Source organism: Babylonia areolata, chromosome 15 (genome assembly GCF_041734735.1).
Source record: "Babylonia areolata isolate BAREFJ2019XMU chromosome 15, ASM4173473v1, whole genome shotgun sequence".
Lineage (NCBI taxonomy): Eukaryota > Metazoa > Mollusca > Gastropoda > Neogastropoda > Buccinidae > Babylonia > Babylonia areolata.
Window position 1 is genome coordinate 2,182,648 of NC_134890.1, and position 23,885 is coordinate 2,206,532.

The following is a 23,885-nucleotide window of genomic DNA, read 5'->3' on the forward strand; positions in this document are numbered from 1 at the left end:
CATTGTTTCCATCAGAAATGTATTGAACCATCAAGGCAGTTCATATAATTCCAAACGTTTTTGAGTTGTAAGAGATGGATAACTTCGAGAAGGTGGAGAAAATAGGTGAAGGCACATATGGTGTAGTCTACAAAGCTAAAGATCTCAGCAGACCAAGGCAGACAACGAGGGGCCCCCTTTCATATGACCTCGTCGCACTGAAGAAGATACGGCTGGACTCGTAAGTGTAGTACTCTGTACTGTGTAGTTTGTTCTTTATTATTATTTTTTTTTTTTATATACTGCTCTGAACCTGTCTGGGGGACTTTGTAGCCACGGCTGTTGTTGAGAGTGCGCATGCGTGACAGAAGCAATAGTCGAGTACCAAAGCTGTCGAATTTTCCCGCCTTCTTCGTCAATCGAGGCTACAACCATTGACAATAGTTTTAAAAAAGTTTCTTCAGTTTCTAAACTAGAATCTTCATCTTTTTCTGGTTTGAACCAAAGCTGCAAGTGTATATACAGCAATGTAGACACTAAAAACAAAGGCCTGAACTAGAAGGACTCGTGAGGCTACACAAACCTGGCATAATCGGCATTGTAGAGTTGAAACCGAAACACTCAAGATTTAAGGTTCAAGAGTGTGAATTGAAACTGGAACAGTGGAAGGATATGAAATGTTTCATAACCTAGACAAGGACGAGGATTTCCCATCAAGTTAGAAGTAGAAGGACAAGCGGTGTTTGGTTGGAAGAACATTATAAATTTATATTTTTTGGCATCAGACCTCATTCCCCATTTTCCAGCCCATTCTTCTAACATGGCAAGGCCTTCTTGGAGTGAGACGTGGTCCTGAAACTGGCATATTTCTCGGTACAATAGGCAATCGTCGGCAAACAGTCGTATTTTGGAATTTGTGCTCACAACCTCAGGCAAGTTATTTATGTGACAAGAAAAGCTCAGGTATTTGATCCGTCCCACTTTATAATCCTAAATTCAGCTCCAGGGATTTAGGATGTTAAAGTCAAAGAATAAAAAGTAGGGGGAAAAAAAGCCCCCCAAAAAACTGTTTCGCACAATCTCCTTTTCTCGATCGCCTTTGTAACTGTTGCTTGCAAATTGGAAGAGCCAATCAACTTCAAGAGCACAGATCATGTGAGGCACCTCTTAAGTCATGTAAACACGAAACTTTCCAGTAGTCTATTCTTGCATTTACTTCATCTCTCATGTTTATGTTTTAAGGCTACATGTTCATGTGTGTGTGTAATGTGTGTGCGTACATAAGTTTGCTGAACTGTATTTATTTTGTGTTAGTGTCACCTTTTTCTTTTAATATTATATTCATTTTCAGTCCTTTTTTTTAGATTTTTTTTTAATCTCTTCATGAATCTCTTTCATTCCTGCTGTATTAAAAAAAAATTCATAATTTTTATGTGGATTTAATATCACAAAATGTGTGCAAATGTGCAGCTGCAAGGGTGCATGTTTGTGTTTGCCAAGTGGGGTATTGTACATGATAATCTCTCTGTGTGAAAGGTTAAGTCAGGTTGTGTGTGTGTAGGTTGGGGCCAGTGTGTGTGTGTGACATTGTACAAATGCTCAGTGCAGATTCATTAACAGAATTGAAGTCAATTTCATTTGCTGATAAATAACTGCATTTTTCTGTTCTTATAGAAAATTTCTTTCAATAGTTGTACTGATGTTGTTGTTGTTGGTTTTTGTTTGTTTGTTTGTTTGTTTTCTTAAGATTAAATTTACTACAAGTATATGAGTTACATTTTTCTTATTTGATACTGATGTTAGATTTTGTGCCACTGATGATTTCTTTTTGCAGGGAATCTGAAGGAGTTCCCAGCACAGCTATTCGAGAGATTTCATTGCTGAAAGAGCTGGATCATCACAACGTAGTAAAGTAAGAAACCTTTTTTGTAGCACTTGCAAACTACATTGCATTCACATGTAATGATGTATGATGCATGCATTTACTAGTATGCACACTCAGGTACACACTTACATATATACATGTGATGGTGTAGTACACACACACACACACACACACACACACACACACACACATTTCAGAATGAGGATGCAGTCACTGTGTGTCTCTTTATAATCAAATGTATCTTGCACCTTATCATTGTTCATGTGATATCAACTTCAAGACTTAAAAAAAAAAAAAAAAAAAAAAGAAGAAAAAAAAGAATGCAGGATACATGTACAGTGTGAGCCTTTTTATAATGTGCACTCAGTCTCATGGCCCATGTGAAGTGTTATGATCAACTTTCAGTGCACCTCTTGTGGGATTAATTTAACATCCGTCCACTTGCTTTGTATGCATCCGTGAGGGTGTGGGTTCGAATCCCGCTCTCGCCCTTTCTCCTAAGTTTGACTGGAAAATCAAACTGAGCGTCTAGTCTTTCGGATGAGACGATAAACCGAGGTCCCGTGTGCAGCACGCACTTGGCGCACTGAAAAAGAACCCATGGCAACGAGAGTGTTGTCCTCTGGCGAAATTACGTAAAATGAAATCCACTTTCATAGGTACACAAATATGTAAGCATGCACTCAAGGCCTGACTAAGCGCGTTGGGTTATGCTGCTGGTCAGGCATCTATCTGCTCGACAGATGTGGTGTAGCGTGTATGGATTTGTCCGAACGCAGTGACGCCTCCTTGAGAAAGTGAAACTGAAACTGAAACTTTGTATGCATCACACACACACACACACACACACACACACACACACACACACACACAGTATGATATCGCTTGACATAATGTACAGACATTACATTCATGAATGAAGGAAAACACTTGCCAAACAAATGTACAAATATATAGACCTGCACCTTACAAAAGTATAGAGAATAATTGTCTGTTTCTGATACATGTATGATGTAGATATGTGGTGTGATGCGATGTGACGCCGATGTAATCAGTGAGTGATGTGGTGGCTGCACAGGTTGCTAGATGTGAACCACTATGATAACAAACTGTATCTCGTCTTCGAATATCTGGAAAAGGACTTGAAGAAGTTTATGGACAGTGCGCCTCCAGAGGGAATTCCCAAGGAAATCGTTCAGGTGGGGTGCTGTTTGTGCTTTGTGGTCTGTGTTACTGTAAAGTATCAACTAATCAGGTGTGTGTATCATTGTATGTGTCATTGTGTGTGGTTTTAACTCACTTGTGTTAATTTTATTCTTTTGGCACAGATGATTTTTTTCAAGCAAAAAAGACAAAAGAAGGTTTGCTTGTGGAGGGAAAGAACTTGACAATGTATGTTCTTGTGAAATCTAATTCACAGTAAATTTTTAACCAACGTCTAGGGTCCCAGTGTTTGTGCCATAAAATATTACAGGTTTGATTCAGTCATGGCTCAAATCAGTGATTAATTATGAAAGATATCTACTATATTTATGTCCACTTTAGATGCACGATTGCACCAGTGTACTTTCTCTAATGAAGTTCTAAAAATCCTATTGTCAGACTTGACATTGACCAGACACACACTGACTCAGTGAGGCATGAAGAAAATCTAGAAAATATTGAACTGGTGTGGAAAAATATGTTATGATTAAAATTTAAAAAAAACCCACCTCATCTTAGATTTAAGTGCATGTAGACATTTTTGCAAATAACAGAAAATATAAAACATTGCAGTCTTTTCCTTCATAATCCCACCATCAGTTCAGTCACAAAAGGAATACCAACTTAATGAATCAGAAGTCATTTGTGTTTGATGGCTATAGTATAACCATTTTTCTTCTCAGTAGTTACTACTATTGGCCCCCGTTCTAAGGAGGAAGAGCATGTTGTCAGTGCCAGTAATTGTCATAAATATTTTCCATTCCAACGGTTTTCTCCCCTGTTTTTAGCGCAATGGGCCACTGTTCAACTAGGGAAGTGGAGCACATTAGTAGTACCACTACGAGTTATTGTCATTATTAACTCACTCGGGACGACAAGTTTTCTCCCTTGCTTTTCCCCACAGACGGCCCATTTGTAAGGGTTTGGAAATAAATTACAAAAAATACAAAATACTGTGTAAGAAAATGAAACTTTCAGAACTGGTTTATTACGTGTTGGGCTATTACATAGAAAAAAAAAAAAAAAATCAAATTTCTCATCTTATTTTTACAGTTTTGCCATGTGTAGAAAATACTGCCAATTTTTCACCCTGAATCACCATACCCATGCTCGCTTTCTGCATTAAATTCGCTTTCTTCTTCGTCATCATCCACCTCTTCAATGTCCGACCCTTCAGTTTGTAGCATTTCAAGTACTTCGGCAACCCTAAAATATTGCCATCACTGCCTTGTTCGCTTCACAACATTCTGAGAAGAGGCCGCTTTGCTAACAGGCTGGCACGCTAGCAGACGACCGGTCAGTGACTTTGTCAGCGTGTGTGCGAGACGGGCCACACATCCCAGACTAACCAGTCATACTGTTCGATTGTGGAGTGACCCAGAATAGTGCACTCTGCTGGGCTAATCACAAAATCATGTGTACAGCGCATGATGGAATTTTACTTTCGGAGAATGCTATTCCATTCCTTTGTCCGAAACCGAATACGTTTTGTGTAGGAATGCGTGAGCATTCCTTGTCCGGAAAGAGTTAATATGTTCCTTTACAACCATTTTTCTCCCCAATTTTTAGTGCTATGGGACACTGTTCTAAGGAGGTATAGCACATTATCAGAACTGGTTATTGTAATGATGAAAATGTTCTTGTGCGAGCATTTTTCTCCCCGATTGTTAGCGCAATGGGTCAATGTTCAGCTAGGGAGGTAGAGCACATTTTCAGTACCACTACCATTTATTGCCATGAACATGTTCCTTTACTCTTTGAAAACTCTTTTATTTACCACCATTCAAATCAGTAAATAACTCCTTATCTTCAATTTTATGTTTTAATCAAGTTGATTTTTTACTTTAAATGTTTTTACTATTTTGAAATGTACATATGTCCACATGTCGTGAACGATTGGGATGTGTGTGCACACGTGTGCAGGGTTCGTCATTAACATTTTTTCACATGAGCGCCTGCGCTCTAGTTTCAGAATTTTGATGAGCGCAAACTGAAAACTAAGAGCGCACACTAAAAACATAGAGCAACAAGTCTCAAACATAAATTCATTTTGATTTTGCACGGCCACGAAATCGATTGTGTGCTCCACTTTTCTACTCTTCAAGTCTGAAGAGCGCTGTTTTGCATAGCCTCCCCTGATTCACTAGGCCTACTTCCGGTTGAACTAACAAAACGTAAACAGACGGCTTTCAAACTTCGGTAAATGCAAAACGATCGCGCTTTTGACTCTTGTTTGTGATGGACAATGGAATAACAATTTAGATACAGTAGTGTATGCTTATGTCTTTTCAAAATCAAGAGTGCAAGCGCTCTGAGTCAAGGAATTTTCCAGAGCGCAATTTGTTTTTTCAGAGCGTTCCGCTCAGCGCTCCCGTTAGTGACGAACCCTGGTGTGTGTGTGTGATATGTTCCTAAAAAATATTTGTCTCCATAATCGGTTTTTAATTTTTGTAATATGCTCAAAGGAGGCAAAAAAGTCATTTTAGCTGTAAGTAAGATGATTAGATTTGCAAATGTTGCCTAGTTATACTTTTGGAGTAAAAAGACATTTGTGTTTTCTCACCTTTTATGCGACATTGTTGTGTATTTGGAAATGTTTGTTATGGGCACGAAAAGAGTATTTTGCAGTAATCCTCCATACTCCAATAGGAGTGAAAGGATAATTAAAACTTGAAACTTGTGTCTACATCTTGTGTGGAGTGGATGTGAGTTTGTGGGATGGAGTTGGGACGGGATGATCTGTGCATGTGAATTTGTGTGTTTTTAGTGTGCACGTGTCACTTCAGTTTTAAATGTAATCACCCAGGGCTTTTGTATCATGAGATTGGGTGTATCAAATGTCATTTTATTATTGTTACAACCATTTTTATCCCCGTTTGTTAGCACTGTGGGACACTGTTCTGAGGGGGTATAGCACATTGTCAGTACTGGTTTATTGTAATGATACATATGTTCTGTGCAAGCATTTTTCTCCACAGTTGTTAACGCTATGGACCACTGTTGAGCACATTGTCAGTACCTGTTGGTATATAATATATTGTTATAAATGTGTTGCTGTGCAGAGCTTCCTGTACCAGTTACTGAGCGGACTGGCCTATTGTCACTGTCACCGGGTACTGCACCGGGACCTGAAGCCCCAGAATTTGCTCATTGACTCCAAGCTTAATATCAAACTGGCAGACTTTGGTCTGGCTCGTGTCTTTGGTGTGCCTGTACGAACATACACCCATGAGGTAATGTTAATAACAGTGAGGTGATGAACATGAATGGAGTGATGTTAGTTCATTACCTTGGAATGAGGTAATGTAAATTAGAAAGAGGTGATAAAAATGAAGCGACATTAGTTGATTATCTTGGTATGAAGTAATGATTATGATAACAATGAGGTAATGGAAGGGAATTAACTGAAGTGAAATTAGTTGATTATCTTGGTATGAGATAATGAGAACAGCAATGAGGTAATGAAAGGGAATGAAGTGAAATTAGATAATTATCTTTGTAAAAAGGTAATTGTTGATATATATATGTATATATATATATATATATATGGCACGTCTTGGCTCTGATGAAAAAAAAAAGTCATTTATCTTTGTTCAAAATCAAATGTTATTTGATATGTATGCATGGAAAAAATCATGACAGCAAAGTAATACTATGAAACATCTCAGGTTAACGTCAAATTGTTGTGCTTTGTTTTTTTTTAGGCTATTTTTGATTTGCTTAATTTGCGGTTGTTTTGTTTCTGTGTTTTGAAAATGCTTTTATATGGTTTTTGTAGATTTTATTTTGTAAATTATTGTGCTTTGTTTTTTGTTTTTTTACAGTACATATTTTGCTTTTGCATTTTGCAAATAATCTGTTTGATTTGATGCTTCACAAGCTGCGTTTTGTATTTGTTCCTTTCAAGCTAATGTTTATGCCCTTTACAGGCAGTAGTGTTTTGTTTTTGTGCTTTACAAACACTTGTTGGTGTTTTCTTGTGCTTTATGGGTTTTGTTTGTTTGTGTGCTTCGCAAGTTGGTGTATAATTTGTGGATGAGGGTGTTTTCAAACCTACAGAAGCACTCTCAGCTTCCTTGTTCTCCAGTACCACCCATGTCAACTCACTTTGGATGCATGAAGAGTGAGAAAGGGAGAGTGTGTGGGAGGTGGGGGGGCAGGGGGGGGGGGGGGGGGGGGAGAAAGAGTGGTCATGAATGTTTTATGTAACTTGTAATATTTTTCTTTCATGTAAAGCGTCCTGAGCTCTTGGAGAGAAAGGGTGCTATATGAATGTACATTGATTGATGTGGATACTTATATAGCGCCTTTCCTCGGTCGGTGACCAAGCTCTGAGCGCTTCACAAACACGGGGTCATTTACACAGCAGGCTTCCTACCTGGGTAGAGCCGACTGACGGCTGCCACTGGGCGCTCATCATCCATTTCCTGTGTCATTCAATCAGATTTCAGGCGCACTCACATACGCACTCAGACAGACATGTAACATTTTACGTGTATGACCGTTTTTTGTTTGTTTATGCCGCCATGTAGGCCGCCATACCCTGTTTTTGGGTGTGCATGCTTGTAATGTATATTCTTGTTTCCATAACCCACCAAACGCTGGCATGGATTACAGGATCTTTAACGTGCGTATTTGATCTTCTGCGTGCGCATACACACGAAGGAGGTTCAGGCACTAGCAGGTCTGCACATATGTTGACGTGGGAGATCAGAAAAATCTCCACCCTTTACCCACCAGGTGCACTGAGATTCAAACCTTGGACCCTCAGATTGAAAGTCCAACACTAAAACCATTCGGCTGTTGCACCTGTCAATGATTATTATTATTATTGTTATAATACCCCTTTTTTTTTCTTTCTTTTAGGTGATCACTCTGTGGTACAGAGCTCCAGAGATCCTCCTGGGGTGTCGCTATTACTCCGTGCCTGTGGACATCTGGAGCTTGGGCTGCATCTTCGTGGAGATGGTCAGTGTTCTGATCAGTGCTGTGTCTGTAGAGACGCTAAGTTATGGACAGCATTTGTTCATTTATTTTCAATTATTAATATTTTATTTGTAATATTTGAATATTGATATTTTTTTTTACCATAAATAAATGATATATGTTTCATCTTGTCAGGCTGTTATTATTTTTTATTGTATTCATTTTCTTGTGGGGGTGGTGGTTAGGGGTGGGACGGAAGAATATATATAGATTCATTCAGATGAACTTTGCCTTTTTGCTTGCATCTCCAGCTGGTTTGGATTACTACTCTGCTCCTGAGCACATGTTTTACTCATTGCAATTTCTTTCAGCTGACAAGAAGAGCCCTGTTCCCTGGTGACTCGGAAATCGATCAGCTATTTCGGATCTTTAGAACACTTGGTGAGTATATCGGAAGCTGCAGCGCATAGAAGAAATAGTATTTTGTTGGCTGTTGACATTTTTTTTCTAGTGCACTTTTGAAATTTATGGTATGCTTTTATAGAAGTGGGGGGGGGGGGGGGGGGGGAGGAGAAACTAGGGTTTTTGGCAGGTCAGTCATGCTTGTGATTGCATTCTGTTTTGCATTGGTTTCAGCTGTACGTATTCACCTTCACTCTATCTTTTATAGACTTCCTGAGTGATCATGACACCTTTTTTTCGACTCACTTGTGGAAAAAAAACAAAGTGAGTCTATGTTATAACCTGGTGTTCAATTGTGTGTGTGTGTGTGTGTATGTCTGTTAGTCCGTGGTAAATTTTAACATTGGCATTTTCTCTGGAAATACTTTGCCAATACCGAATTTGGCTTTAAACATAGTGTGTAAAAAAAATCTTCACAGTCAGTGAGTCATACCAATAATAGGTTGTAAATCTCCCGAATTAAGCTGTATCTCCGAATCATCAATGGTTTATTTCTTTCAGATTCTTTCTGAAATCTGAAAATTAAAAAAAAAAACCGCATCCCACTGAGTTGTTCGAAGTGTTTCGTGAGAAGAGAACATAACTTTGTTTTTCTTGTTCACAATTAAAAGGAAAGAAATACAAATTCTGTACAGAACACATACAGTGATACTAACTACACCATTGACATGGAGTGGAGTGATGGCCTAGAGGTAACGCGTCCGCCTAGGAAGCGAGAGAATCTGAGCGCGCTGGTTCGAATCACGGCTCAGCAGCCGATATTTTCTCCCCCTCCACTAGACCTTGAGTGGTGGTCTGGACGCTAGTCATTCGGATGAGACGATAAACCGAGGTCCCGTGTGCAGCATGCACTTAGCGCACATAAAAGAACCCACGTCAACAAAAGGGTTGTTTCTGGCAAAATTATGTAGAAAAATCCACTTTGATAGGAAAAACAAATAAAACTGCACGCAGGAAGAAAAAAATTTTTTTTTAAAAAGGGTGGCGCTGTAGTGTAGCGACACACTCTCCCTGGGGAGAGCAGCTCGAATTTCACACAGAGAAATCTTTTGTGATAAAATAAATACAAATACATGTTTACTTCAAACAAATATTTTAAATTGGACACTGTCACTACAGGACACTGAATTAACTTGAATGAACATAAACGAAAAATTGAATTGATCGTTCTCTCAGCCTGTTGTCGACTAGTTCGTGCAGATCTAGACATCTACCATGTATTGCGATGGGCTGTGATTTCCTTGAAGTGATGGCAGCGTCTCCTTTACTGCTGAAATAAAAGAATAATTGAGATATACTAAAACACACAAAAAACATGCTGTTACGTCCAATACAATGACGCTTATTTATCACAAGAAGAAGAAAACATTGCTTTAAATATTTGATTTAGGCACCTGACGTCAGTCAGTGGGCATCAGTCTGCTTGCTTTGGAACTGAACATGCATGGTTCAGTCCCGCTCAAAAGCCCTTTCTTTTCTTTTCTTCTCCCAGGCTCATTTTGTATATAATATTTAATACAGAACACTTTTTAACAATTTTTTTTTTTTTTTTTTTTTAATCACTTTTTTTTCTCATCATGGTTCCTTTACTAGATAAAACACGAAGCACAAGTAAGTCTTTAAGGCTTTGCCACTTGTTCAGTAATATGAGATGCACAAGCACCTGTGTTAACTATGTTCATTCCAACACAGATGTAAGTACATGCACATAAATTTGTGCACGTTTTTTTAACATGCATGCACACACATGCGTACACACACACAAAGACACACTGTATTTTGCGAGCAACATGCACACATACTTCAGATGGTAAATTTAATTTCCGTAAAAGCGTCAGACAAAACACATAACTCCCATGCTTTTCATCTTCTATTGACAGAAGAGACCTCGACAATCTCTTTCCAAAAGAAGGCTGCTGTAATTAAAGACCTGAGAATGAAACGAAACGAAACAAATTTTTATTTCACCAGGGTAGTGGAGTAAGCACAGCTGCTTTTTTTTAAAATTTTTTTTTTTTTTTTTTTACATCCAGCCATCATTGATGGACCTGGAACACATTTTGCTGGAAATTGGGTGATGACATTGAATGAAACCATCCGTAAACTGTGTGAATATTGATGACATTGAATGAAACCATCCGTAAACTGTGTGAATATTGATGACAGTGACTGAAACCATCCGTAAACTGTGTGAATATTGATGACATTGAATGAAACCATCCGTAAACTGTGTGAATATTGATGACAGTGACTGAAACCATCCGTAAACTGTGAATATTGATGACATTGAATGAAACCATCAGTAAACTGTGTGAATATTGATGACATTGACTGAAACCATCCGTAAACTGTGTGAATATTGATGACATTGAATGAAACCATCAGTAAACTGTGTGAATATTGATGACAATGACTGAAACCATCAGTAAACTGTGTGAATATTGATGACAGTGACTGAAACCATCCGTAAACTGTGTGAATATTGATGACAGTGAATAAAACCATCCATAAACTGTGTGAATATTGATGACATTGAATGAAACCATCAGTAAAATGTGTGAATATTGATGACAGTGAATAAAACCATCAATAAACTGTGTGATTATTGATGACAATGACTGAAACCATCACTAAACTGCGTGAATATTGATGACATTGAATGAAATCATCAGTAAAATGTGTGAATATTGATGACAGTGAATAAAACCATCAATAAACTGTGTGAATATTGATGACAGTGACTGAAACCATCCGTAAACTGTGTGATTATTGATGACAATGACTGAAACCATCAGTAAACTGTGTGAATATTGATGACAGTGACTGAAACCATCCGTAAACTGTGTGAATATTGATGACAGTGAATAAAACCATCAATAAACTGTTTGAATATTGATGACAATGAATAAAACCATCAGTAAACTGTGTGAATATTGATAACATTGAATGAAACCATCCGTAAACTGTGTGAATATTGATGACAGTGGATGAAACAATCAATAAACTGTGTGAATATTGATGACATTGAATGAAACCATCAGTAAACCGTGTGACTATTGATGACAGTGACTGAAACCATCGGTAAACTGTGTGAATATTGATGACATTGAATAAAATCATCCGTAAACTGTGTGAATATCGATGACATTGAATGAAACCATCCGTAAACTGTGTGAATATTGATGACTGTGACTGAAACCATCCGTAAACTGTGTGAATATTGATGACATTGAATGAAACCATCAGTAAAATGTGTGAATATTGATGACAGTGAATAAAACCATCAATAAACTATGTGAATATTGATGACAATGAATAAAACCATCAGTAAACTGTGTGATTATTGATGACATTGAATAAAACCATCCGTAAACTGTGTGAATATCGATGACATTGAATGAAACCATCCGTAAACTGTGTGAATATCAATGACATTGAATGAAACCATCCGTAAACTGTGTGAATATCGATGACATTGAATGAAACCATCAGTAAACCGTGTGACTATTGATGACATTGAATAAAACCATCAGTAAACTGTGTGATTATTGATGACATTGAATAAAACCATCAGTAAACTGTGTGAATATCGATGACAATGACTGAAACCATCAGTAAACTGTGTGAATATTGATGACATTGAATGAAACCATCAGTAAACCGTGTGAATATTGATGACAATGACTGAAACCATCACTAAACTGTGTGAATATTGATGACATTGAATGAAACCATCAGTAAAATGTGTGAATATTGATGACAGTGAATAAAACCATCAATAAACTGTGTGAATATTGATGACAATGAATAAAACCATCAGTAAACTGTGTGATTATTGATGACATTGAATAAAACCATCAGTAAACTGTGTGAATATCGATGACAATGACTGAAACCATCAGTAAACTGTGTGAATATCGATGACATTGAATGAAACCATCAGTAAACCGTGTGACTATTGATGACCGTGAATAAAACCATCAATAAACTGTGAGACTATTGATGACATTGAATGAAACCATCAGTAATCCGTGTGACTATTGATGACTGTGACTGAAACCATCCGTAAACTGTGTGAATATTGATGACATTGACTGAAACCATCCGTAAACTGTGTGAATATTGATAACATTGAATGAAACAATCAATAAACTGTGTGAATATCGATGACAGTGACTGAAACCATCCGTAAACTGTGTGAATATTGATAACATTGAATGAAACCATCAGTAAACTGTGTGAATATTGATGACATTGACTGAAACCATCAGTAAACTGTGTGAATATTGATGACAGTGACTGAAACCATCAGTAAACTGTGTGAATATTGATAACATTGAATGAAACCATCAGTAAACTGTGTGAATATTGATAACATTGACTGAAACCATCCGTAAACTGTGTGAATATTGATAACATTGAATGAAACCATCAGTAAACTGTGTGAATATTGATAACATTGACTGAAACCATCCGTAAACTGTGTGAATATTGATAACATTGAATGAAACCATCAGTAAACTGTGTGAATATTGATAACATTGACTGAAACCATCAGTAAACTGTGTGAATATTGATAACATTGAATGAAACCATCAATAAACTGTGTGAATATTGATAACATTGAATGAAACCATCAGTAAACCGTGTGACTATTCATGACAGTGACTGAAATCATCCGTAAACTGTGTGAATATTGATGACAGTGACTGAAACCATCCGTAAACTGTGTGAATATTGATGACAGTGACTGAAACCATCCGTAAACTGTGTGAATATTGATGACAGTGGATGAAACAATCAATAAACTGTGTGAATATTGATGACAGTGACTCAAACCATCAGTAAACTGTGTGAATATTGATGACAGTGACTGAAACCATCCGTAAACTGTGTGAATATTGATGACAGTGGATGAAACAATCAATAAACTGTGTGAATATTGATGACATTGACTGAAACCATCAGTAAACTGTGCGAATATCGATGACAATGACTGAAACCATCCGTAAACTGTGTGAATATTGATGACAGTGAATAAAACCATCCGTAAACTGTGTGAATATTGATAACATTGAATAAAACCATCCGTAAACTGTGTGAATATCGTTGACAATGAATAAAACCATCCGTAAACTGTGTGAATATTGATGACAGTGACTGAAACCATCCGTAAACTGTGTGAATATTGATGACAGTGACTGAAACCATCCGTAAACTGTGTGAATATTGATGACAGTGACTGAAACCATCAGTAAACCGTGTGAATATTGATGACAGTGACTGAAACCATCAATAAACTGTGTGAATATTGATGACAATGAATAAAACCATCAGTAAACTGTGTGATTATTGATGACATTGAATAAAACTATCCGTAAACTGTGTGAATATCAATGACATTGAATGAAACCATCAGTAAACTGTGTGAATATTGATGACATTGACTGAAACCATCAGTAAACTGTGTGAATATTGATGATATTGAATGAAACCATCAGTAAACTGTGTGAATATTGATAACATTGAATGAAACCATCCGTAAACTGTGTGAATATTGATGACAATGACTGAAACCATCAGTAAACTGTGTGAATATCGATGACAATGACTGAAACCATCAATAAACTGTGAATATTGATAAACTCCTTGACTGCTGCTTGTGAGCATGCTATTCCATGAAGGGCTGTCTCCTCACTGTGTGAGGTGAGACCAAGTTTACAAGTCAGAGTGTCAGTCACAGTTCTTTCAGTTTTTTGACTCACTTGTGTAAACAAAGTGAGTCTATGTTTTAACCCGGTGTTCGGTTGTCTGTGTGTGTGTGTGTCTGTGTATCCGTGGTAAACTTTAACATTGACATTTTCTCTGCAAATACTTTGTCAGTTGACACCAAATTAGGCATAAAAATAGGAAAAATTCAGTTCTTTCCAGTCATTTTGTTTAAAACAATATTGCGCCTCTGGGATGGGCACAAAAAAATAAAAAATGAAGCTGCATTTACTGTTATATTTTTTTGTATTTTCTAAACTTGGCACTTTGACCTCTTATTCTGACACAACAACAAGAGGAGTCATTATTATCATTTTTTGTTCAAACAGGAACTTCTTTTGCTAAGCATGGAATTTTTATTTATTTTGCAAACGTTTTGTGCAGATGGTAAAAAAGGGAAATTACTCTGTAATTAATGCTATGGGACTTAATTTGCTTTAAACTGATCTTTCTCATCTTAAACATTACATTTTTAAATTATACTCAGTACATAAAAAGCTTGGATTTTTAAAATTTTTTTAAGTGTATCACAAGTGTCTTGAAGGCCTTGCCTCTCTTGTTCTCTTTTGGATTTCATTACAAATATCAACAACAGTAGGCTCTGCATGTCTTCAAAACGTGTACTTTAAAAAACAGTAAATTTTCACTGTGTAAACAGCTTCTTCATGCCAGGGCGCAGAAATGAAAGCATCAACAGTGAAAATTTGCTGCTTTTGAAATTACAAATTTTTACCCTTTCACCGCCAAGCTGGCATTTCTGCACAGGCGTGGCAGAGGACCCATGTCACTGAAAGGTGACCATTCATTGGTCTGTTATCCATGAACCTACCGCTCTTAATGTTTAGTGGTAGGATAGGCCATGTTTTCTATACAGCGCAGGGGGAATCCCCTGCTATTATTAGCCACTGTCTTTTCTGTGTTTATACTGCAAGGGAATTTTGTACTCTGAATTGACTGGTGGTGAAAGGGTTAAAGACATGCAGAGGCTACTGTTGTTGATATATATATATATATATATATATATATATATATTTTATACATTTAAAACAAAATTTTATTGTTTTCTAACAACAGGCACCCCTGATGAGAAAATCTGGCCCGGAGTTAGCCAGTTGCCAGACTACAAGCCAACCTTTCCGAAATGGCCAATGCAGACGATGGACAGTTTTGTGACGCTGAACAGGAGTGGACTGGATCTGTTGAAAGTAAGTGGCAGCTTCTGTTTCTGTTTCTGTCTGTCCACTGTCTGTTGTTTTTGGTGTTGGCTTTTGATTTGTGGAGTGATGGCCTAGAGGTAAGGCGTCTGCCTTGGAAGCGAGAGAATCTGAGCGCGCTGGTTCGAATCACGGCTCGGCCGCCGATATTTTCTCCCCCTCCACTAGACCTTGAGTGGTGGTCTGGACGCTAGTCATTCGGATGAGACGATAAACTGAGGTCCCGTGTGCAGCATGCACTTGGCGCGCGTAAAAGAACCCACTGGCAACAAAAGGGTTGTTCCTGGCAAAATTCTGTAGAAAAATCCACTTCGATAGGAAAAACAAATAAAACTGCACGCAGGAAAAAATACCCAAAAAATGGGTGGCGCTGTAGCGTAGTGACGCGCTCTCCCTGGGGAGAGCAGCCCGAATTTCACACAGAGAAATCTGTTGTGATAAAAAGAAAGAAAGAAGAAAGAAAGGGTAGTGGCTGGTGGTGTTTCTTTCTGTTCCTACATTCTCTTCTGTTTTTGGTGTTGGCTTTGATTTGTTGAGGGTTCGTGGCTGGTGTTGTTTGGTTCAGTCTGTGTACAATTTCTTTTGTTGTGAATTGTTATTAGTATTTTGTGTGTGTATGTGTTTTGCTTTTTTTTCTTTTTTTTTTCAAATTTGACATTGTTGGACTGAAGATGTGATTCAGTGCGTATGTATAAAAAATTGTATTGTTATTGTAGTTCTTCCACACCATAGAAGGGGCAAAAGGATTAAATTGATTTTAATCTGTTGTGTTTAAAAACAACAACAAAAAATGTTTTATAGCTTTTAGCTTTCATTTGTTGAAGATAGATGGCTTTTGCTTCTGTCAGTCTGTGTGCAGTTTCTTTTGTTTTTATATTGGCTTTGATATGTTGAATGTAAGTGGCTGGTGTTGTTTCTGTCAACTGGTTAACTGTTTACTTATTTTTCTGTTTATTTATGTTCCCATTTTGAAGAAGTTGTGTTAGGGCTTTGATTAGTATGAATGAATGAAAGTTGTTCTGTGATGCCTCTTATTTTTTGTGAACTATGGAAGTGCTGCTGTTTGGTTTAATTCTTGTCTTACTCTGCTGATATTTGATTTTTAACGGAACTATAATCTTTGTAGTTGCATACTTTGTGAGAGAGAGACAGACAGACAGACAGAAAGAGAGAGAGTGTATATGTGCGTGTGTGCGTGGTGTGTGTGTGTGTGTGTGTGTGTGTGAATGGTGTGGGAAGATGTGCAATGCGGCTTGGCTGACTGAAATGGAGAGGCTTGTGAATTTCAGTAATCTGTAGATTTGTATATAGGTATTTCTATTTGGTGCCATTTAATTTATCTTTTTATTTTCTATTCATTTTATTTGTTTGTTGTTTTCTTCTTATGTTGGATATGTGCTGCTGCCAAAAAGAAAATGTGTATTGTGTATTTAATGATGGCTCAGTATCATGTATAATAGTTTTGGCTCAGTATCATTCTGTAATACATATTTGATGGGTTTTAAACTTTTACAATCAGACTGATGGAATATTAAAACGTTTCTAAAGGAGTCTTTAGTACATTGGACCTACACCCTGGTTTTTAAGTTTCTACTCGGTGCAAAGATGTTTACTTTGAAAGGAGGTGAAATTGTTATTTACTAGTTTGGTTTGGATTGTTGCAGCTGTTGCACTGTCACAGAAAACCATTTTATGTTTTGTGATTTAATATTTGATGCACGTTTTTTTGTGTGTGTTTTGTTTTAAGTGTCATGCTGGATAATTTTATTACATTTACATTGAATGCGTCTGTGATTCTTAGATGTTTAATTATAATCAAGTTGAACAGTGTGGCATAATGAAGTGTCATGTATGTGTGACCAATTTGGAGCCAGTACTAAATGAGCCATTTTAGATACTAAACCCTTGAATGATGTTTTATATTTGCCATTAAAATAGATTTAATTGACCTTTCCTCATGATTCAAATATATCTGTAACATTTGATTTCTTTTCGGGTTTTCATTGCAGCACCTAAAGAAAGTAGAACTGATTTTCAGTGTTATATTGATGTTTTGGTAAATTTACCTAGATACACATTTTACATTTAGGTTTGAAGAATAATTTGTAAATTTGTTGGCGGAAATGTAGAGTGGACATTGTGTTACTGTTTAAGCCATTTGCTTGCATACTCATCATTGTGATTGTTATTTCTTCCCAACTGAAGTATGGGTGCATTTTGCCGGTCCTGGTATTTTCATTCTTGAAAAAGACCAAAAGTGGACATTTCATTTTTAATTATATAATATTTTGTTTTGTGTGTGTGTGTGTGTGTGTGTGTAATTATTGTTCAAATAAGTCCTTGGATTTTCCAGAGAATGCTGACGTACAACCCCAACCGACGCATTTCTGCTCGCAGCGCCATGCGTCACCCGTACTTCAGGAACGTGAAGCAGAAGTAGGCTGCTGGCGGCAGTGATCATGAGTGGGCCGATTGGACGTCCCACACCAGTGGTGCCTTGCCTTCACGGCAGATGACATTTATTTATTGATCTGTGATTGCATGAGCGTTCGTCTGTGTCAGGTTGTTATGACGTTGTATGGATGGCTGTTTAGTTCCTGTATGACGAGAGAGCAACTTCTGTCTGTCCTATGTTTTTTTTCCCCCATATATGGGGAGTGCTGGTTATACGTTTTTTTTATTTTCTGTTGGACTGGTCTGATGCAAGGGGAGGACAAGTCAGCTGCCCTGTATTCTTTTGGACTGGTCCGATACAAGGGAGGGCAGGGTAGCTGTCCTGTATTCACTTTTTGACTGGTCCGATACAAGGGAGGGCAGGGTAGCTGTCCTGTATTTTCTTTTGGACTGGTCCGATACAAGGGGAGGACAGGTTAGCTCAGTCCTGTATTCTCAGTTGGACTGGTCTGATATGAGGGATGACAGGTTAGCTGAGTCCTGTATTCTCTGTTAGACTGGTCTGATATGAGGGATGGCAGGTTAGCTCAGTCCTGTATTCTCTGTTGGACTGGTCTGATATGAGGGATGGCAGGTTAGCTCAGTCCTGTATTCTCTGTTAGACTGGTCTGATATGAGGGATGGCAGGTTAGCTCAGTCCTGTATTCTCAGTTGGACTGGTCCGATATGAGGGATGACAGGTTAGTTCAGTCCTGTATTCTCTGTTAGACTGGTCTGATATGAGGGATGACAGGTTAGCTGAGTCCTGTATTTTCTGTTGGACTGGTCCGATTTGAGGGATGACAGGTTAGCTCAGTCCTGTATTCTCAGTTGGACTGGTCTGATATGAGGGATGGCAGGTTAGCTCAGTCCTGTATTCTCTGTTAGACTGGTCTGATATGAGGGATGACAGGTTAGCTCAGTCCTGTATTCTCTGTTAGACTGGTCTGATATGAGGGATGACAGGTTAGCTCAGTCCTGTATTCTCTGTTAGACTGGTCCGATATGAGGGATGACAGGTTAGCTCAGTCCTGTATTCTCAGTTGGACTGGTCTGATATGAGGGATGACAGGTTAGCTCAGTCCTGTATTCTCTGTTAGACTGGTCTGATATGAGGGATGACAGGTTAGCTGAGTCCTGTATTCTCAGTTGGACTGGTCTGATATGAGGGATGACAGGTTAGCTCAGTCCTGTATTCTCAGTTGAACTGGTCCGATATGAGGGATGACAGGTTAGCTCAGTCCTGTATTCTCAGTTGGACTGGTCTGATATGAGGGATGACAGGTTAGCTCAGTCCTGTATTCTCAGTTGGACTGGTCCGATATGAGGGATGACAGGTTAGTTCAGTCCTGTATTCTCTGTTGAACTGGTCCGATATGAGGGATGACAGGTTAGCTCAGTCCTGTATTCTCTGTTGAACTGGTCCGATATGAGGGATGACAGGACTTCACTGTCTGAAGTGCTTTTCTGATAGAGTATATTGTTTGTCTGGTACGGTGACTGTCCGTAAAGGTTGTTGTGTGAATGGTTATGCAGTCTGAAAATTTTAACATTTTGGTGGTGGTTGGTTTTAGTCAGCTGAAATAATGTTTAATCATTAATGTTTGCTTGCAGTTTTTTTTGTGTTTTTTGTTGTTGTCTTTTCTTGTCTTTTCTTTTCCTTCTTTCATTGTTCTTCTTTTTTTTCACAGTTTTTATGGCACAAGAATAATTTGTGTCTGGTAGTTTTTAGTTTACTAGAATTATAAGTAGTCTTAAAACTAGACAGACTTAATTGTTGTTGCTGTCTGTTGGGTCAAACTGTCAGAACTTGTCACGTGCACAGTGTGGGGGGAAAAAGTGAGGAGAGACTATGTAAGGACTATCTGACTTTGAAAATTCACTTTCATCCACACAAGGGCAGACAACCGTACATGCAAGCGCACTACACACAATCATTATTAATCAGATTATCTTTATTTCTTAACAGTTTCCTACACATTCTACACTTTATGCATATACCACATACTGACATGTCATTCTACACATGCAATCGGTATTCTTTACGCTAAACTTATTTTAAGTGCTCAAGAAAATAATGTTGCTTCGAATCCCAAGCTAATGGAACAGAAAATCAGCTTACTCAGCTCACCTTGAGTAGCAGCCAGTGGCTTGTAAAGCCGCCTCACTCTTCCCAGTCTCTGGGCCACACACCCACTGAGACCTTTACAAGATACAGACCGTTGCACGTTGTGCAAAACTTAACTCTCCAGCATTGTCAACATCACAGTTACCTTCCAGCCTCTCGAGTTTCATAACAAAGGCTTGGCCTAGAGGGATTTTCTGACACAAGAATCCCACAAATAGATTTTATGAATACAAAGTATACATGCCACCCATGCACTTCAAAAGGACATGAAAATTATAGATGAATAAAAGATACCAACAGGTACTCTGGTAGCACATTCAGTTTCCATAGGAGTGCTAACATATTTAAATGTTCAGTTCTGTCGTGACTCATTTGGAGCACCACGATAGTCCGAGTCACACAGGGCCTAATAATTTCACACTCAGTTCATAGTGGGGTTCCTTGTCCTGCCTTAGTTTCAGTTTCAGTAGCTCAAGGAGGCGTCACTGCGTTTGGACAAATCCATACACGCTACACCACATCTGCCAAGCAGATGCCTGACCAACGGCGTAGCCCAACGTGCTTAGTCAGGCCTTGAGACAAAAAAAAAAGGTGAATAAATAATAGATAAGTGTACATAAATAAGTAAATTAGTCATAGGGATGTGTGTCCCCAAAGCAAAGGAGTTAGATGTTGCCTCACATATTGACGTCTTCCAAATGAACATCACCGTCCACCTCTGGTCATAGATCCTTGCGTCCTCTGTAGGTGCCCAGAATATGCTAGTTGGAATGAAGGTTGTCATCTGTGTCGTAGCCAACTTGAAATGAAGGCACTGAGACAAACAACTATGGTTGTCTCTGCCCTAATCAGACTTAATTACTGGCAGGGATCCAAACTGAAATCTATCTCAAAATTTAATGATTTTGATTCACCATACATTCTTTCCAGATTGTGACTTGGGTGAATTTTGAAATGAAAACAACCAAAAGTAGAAATAATAATTCAGAAAATAAAGTCCATAGGACCAAATATATTCTATGTTCACTTTCTGAATCAGCTGGCAAATCTGGACTTTGACTGATGGAGACAATGACTTTCTTCAGTGGATGATCTAAGCACACCGTGCTCTAGCACTCTGGAAAAAGATACTTCAACCTTTTTGAATCAAATTCACTCAGCAAACTAACACAAGTTCTCGTGCAGCTCTCAACGTGGTCACTGCATTGACATGGGAAAGAAGTGAAGGCCATACACCAAAATCAAAACTTTGTAAAACATTGCTTTTTGACAGAAATTATTACGATTGTTTTTGATAAGAAACTGTTTGGTTTTAGTTTTTGACTATGGATATGATTGTTTGTGGTTACTTATTGTTCACATTTCTGTCGCGTCTTTTTACTTGTAAGTACTTAAACATTTTGCTGTTGGTTGATTTAGCTTAGAAAAAAGTGGGACATTTTAATTAGTAGGGCAGTCCTATCACCCAGTGCCTTCAGCTGGACTAAAGCAGTAATGTAAATTATGTCATGTTCTTTGGTGTGTTGTATTGTCATGGTATGATCGATTTGTCAGTATGTGCACAGACTTTACACACAGCGGTGTGTCTTGTATGCCAGGATTTTGTTGGCTGTGTGCACATTAGAATTTTCATGTCATTTTTTGCAAGATGGAGGCTGTTTGTGTTAGACTTTGTATTTGTTTTGTGGTTGTTTAGCTTGTGTTTTCACTTTTGTCTTCCAGTTTGTAAGTGTGTCAGTGTGTTTTATGTTATGAATATTGAATTAACTTCATTCATTGACAGAGTTGGGTTTCGTTGATCTGTCAGACTTTGCATTTTTTGCTTTGTTTTTGAGGTTTGCTTTTTTTTTGTGTGTGTGTGTTTTTGTTGGTTTTTTGTTTTGTTATTGTTTTTTGGAGGGGGTGGAGGGGCGGTGTTAACTGCCGCACTGTACAGAGCGTATGACATTATTGTATGCTTGAATCTCTCATCTCTACCCACTTTTCTTTCTCCTCTTGGTTTAGTGTAGGGCAGGAGCAGCTTTGTGTTTGAGAAAGAAATATTTTCCTCTGTCCTGTACTACAAACTCTCTCTCTCTCTCTCTCTCTCTCTCTGTCTCTGTCTCCTTCTTCTTCTTCTTCTGAAATGTGAATGTTAACAAGTGCTTTCTTCATGAACAGTTTCCTGATAGAGGACAATATCTTTCTGGAATATTATTTGAATCAGGACTGCGTCTTTCTGGAAAATATATCAAACGAGCATTTTCCCTCTGAAGAGCAGCTAGCTAGAATAGAATAGAATATGTCTTTATTACCAAATGTACCATGGTCACAAGGAATATTGGGGGGGGATAGTACATAACAAGGTACGAACATAAATCGAAAAATCATACACAAACTCAGATACAGTAGAAATCGGGATATATGCAAGTGCATATCAATAAAAAAAAACAACAAAACTTACGCATACTCACGCATGCACGCGCTGTACACACACATACGCACATGCACACAGCTATTGTGCCTTAATTTCATTCCAGTCATGGTTATGGTAAAATCATATGCAGCTGTGGAACTATCTGTTTATTATCTGTGTTCCATGGCTTTCTTACAGGGCAGCAGAACAGTGTCAACTTGATGGCTTTTGTCATGTTTTGTGTTGTGACTCTCTTCAAGACAGCCTTCAAGTTCCATCAGTCATTGTCTGTTTTGTGTTGTGACTCTCTTCAAGACAGCCTTCACGTTTCATCAGTCATTGTCTGTTTTGTGTTGTGACTCTCTTCAAGACAGCCTTCAAGTTTCATCAGTCATTGTCTGTTTTGTGTTGTGACTCTCTTCAAGACAGCCTTCAAGTTTCATCAGTCATTGTCTGTTTTGTGTTGTGACTCTCTTCAAGACAGCCTTCAAGTTTCATCAGTCATTGTCTGTTTTGTGTTGTGACTCTCTTCAAGACAGCCTTCAAGTTTCATCAGTCAATGTCTGTTTTGTGTTGTGACTCTCTTCAAGACAGCCTTCAAGTTTAATCAGTCATTGTCTGTTTTGTATCGTGACTCTCTTCAAGACAGCCTTCAAGTTTAATCAGTCATTGTCTGTTTTGTGTTGTGACTCTCTTCAAGACAGCCTTCAAGTTTCATCAGTCATTGTTTTGTGTTGTGACTCTCTTCAAGACAGCCTTCAAGTTTCATCACTCATTGTCTGTTTTGTGTTGTGACTCTCTTCAAGACAGCCTTCAAGTTTCATCAGTCATTGTCTGTTTTGTGTTGTGACTCTCTTCAAGACAGCCTTCAAGTTTCATCAGTCATTGTCTGTTTTGTGTTGTGACTCTCTTCAAGACAGCCTTCAAGTTTCATCACTCATTGTCTGTTTTGTGTTGTGACTCTCTTCAAGACAGCCTTCAAGTTCCATCAGTCATTGTCTGTTTTGTGTTGTGACTCTCTTCAAGACAGCCTTCAAGTTTCATCAGTCACTGTCTGTTTTGTGTTGTGACTCTCTTCAAGACAGCCTTCAAGTTTCATCAGTCATTGTCTGTTTTGTGTTGTGACTCTCTTCAAGACAGCCTTCAAGTTTCATCACTCATTGTCCACCTGTTTTCTGTTCACCACTGTCAAGGTGTCACTATGCTGTGCTGATGCAATGTTACACTTCTACAGAGTGGATGGTTATTGATGGTTTCTTGTATTCATCTTTTAAATTATCTTCTTTTTTTTAAAAAAAAGCTGCTTTTTTTATATAATTTTTAGTGGGGCCGCCAACCTTCAACTTTTTTCCTACTTTTCTTCAATTGATCCATGTAAAAACAGTGAACATAGTGTACATAAATTTGTCTTCCCCCCCTCCTTTTTTTTTTCTCTTGTTTTCCACATTTTGTGTTCATTTTTTATGCGCCAGCCAAACAACATTTTTGGGA

General features: G+C 38.1%; 1 protein-coding gene across 1 annotated transcript in view; it reads left to right on the forward strand.

Annotated features, from left to right (window-relative positions):
• Positions 1–23,680, forward strand: part of LOC143290369 (cyclin-dependent kinase 2-like) — a 23,706-nt gene extending 26 nt beyond the window's left edge. The window contains exons 1-8 of the mRNA XM_076599744.1: positions 1–220; positions 1,814–1,891; positions 2,943–3,063; positions 6,130–6,300; positions 7,934–8,035; positions 8,365–8,434; positions 15,299–15,429; positions 17,792–23,680. The exon at positions 1–220 is cut by the window's left edge and continues 26 nt beyond it. Coding sequence (XP_076455859.1) covers positions 75–220; positions 1,814–1,891; positions 2,943–3,063; positions 6,130–6,300; positions 7,934–8,035; positions 8,365–8,434; positions 15,299–15,429; positions 17,792–17,878 — 906 coding nt within the window. The 5' untranslated portion in view covers positions 1–74 and the 3' untranslated portion in view covers positions 17,879–23,680. The remainder of the gene's footprint in view (positions 221–1,813; positions 1,892–2,942; positions 3,064–6,129; positions 6,301–7,933; positions 8,036–8,364; positions 8,435–15,298; positions 15,430–17,791) is intronic.
• The last annotated feature ends 205 nt before the right edge of the window (positions 23,681–23,885 follow it).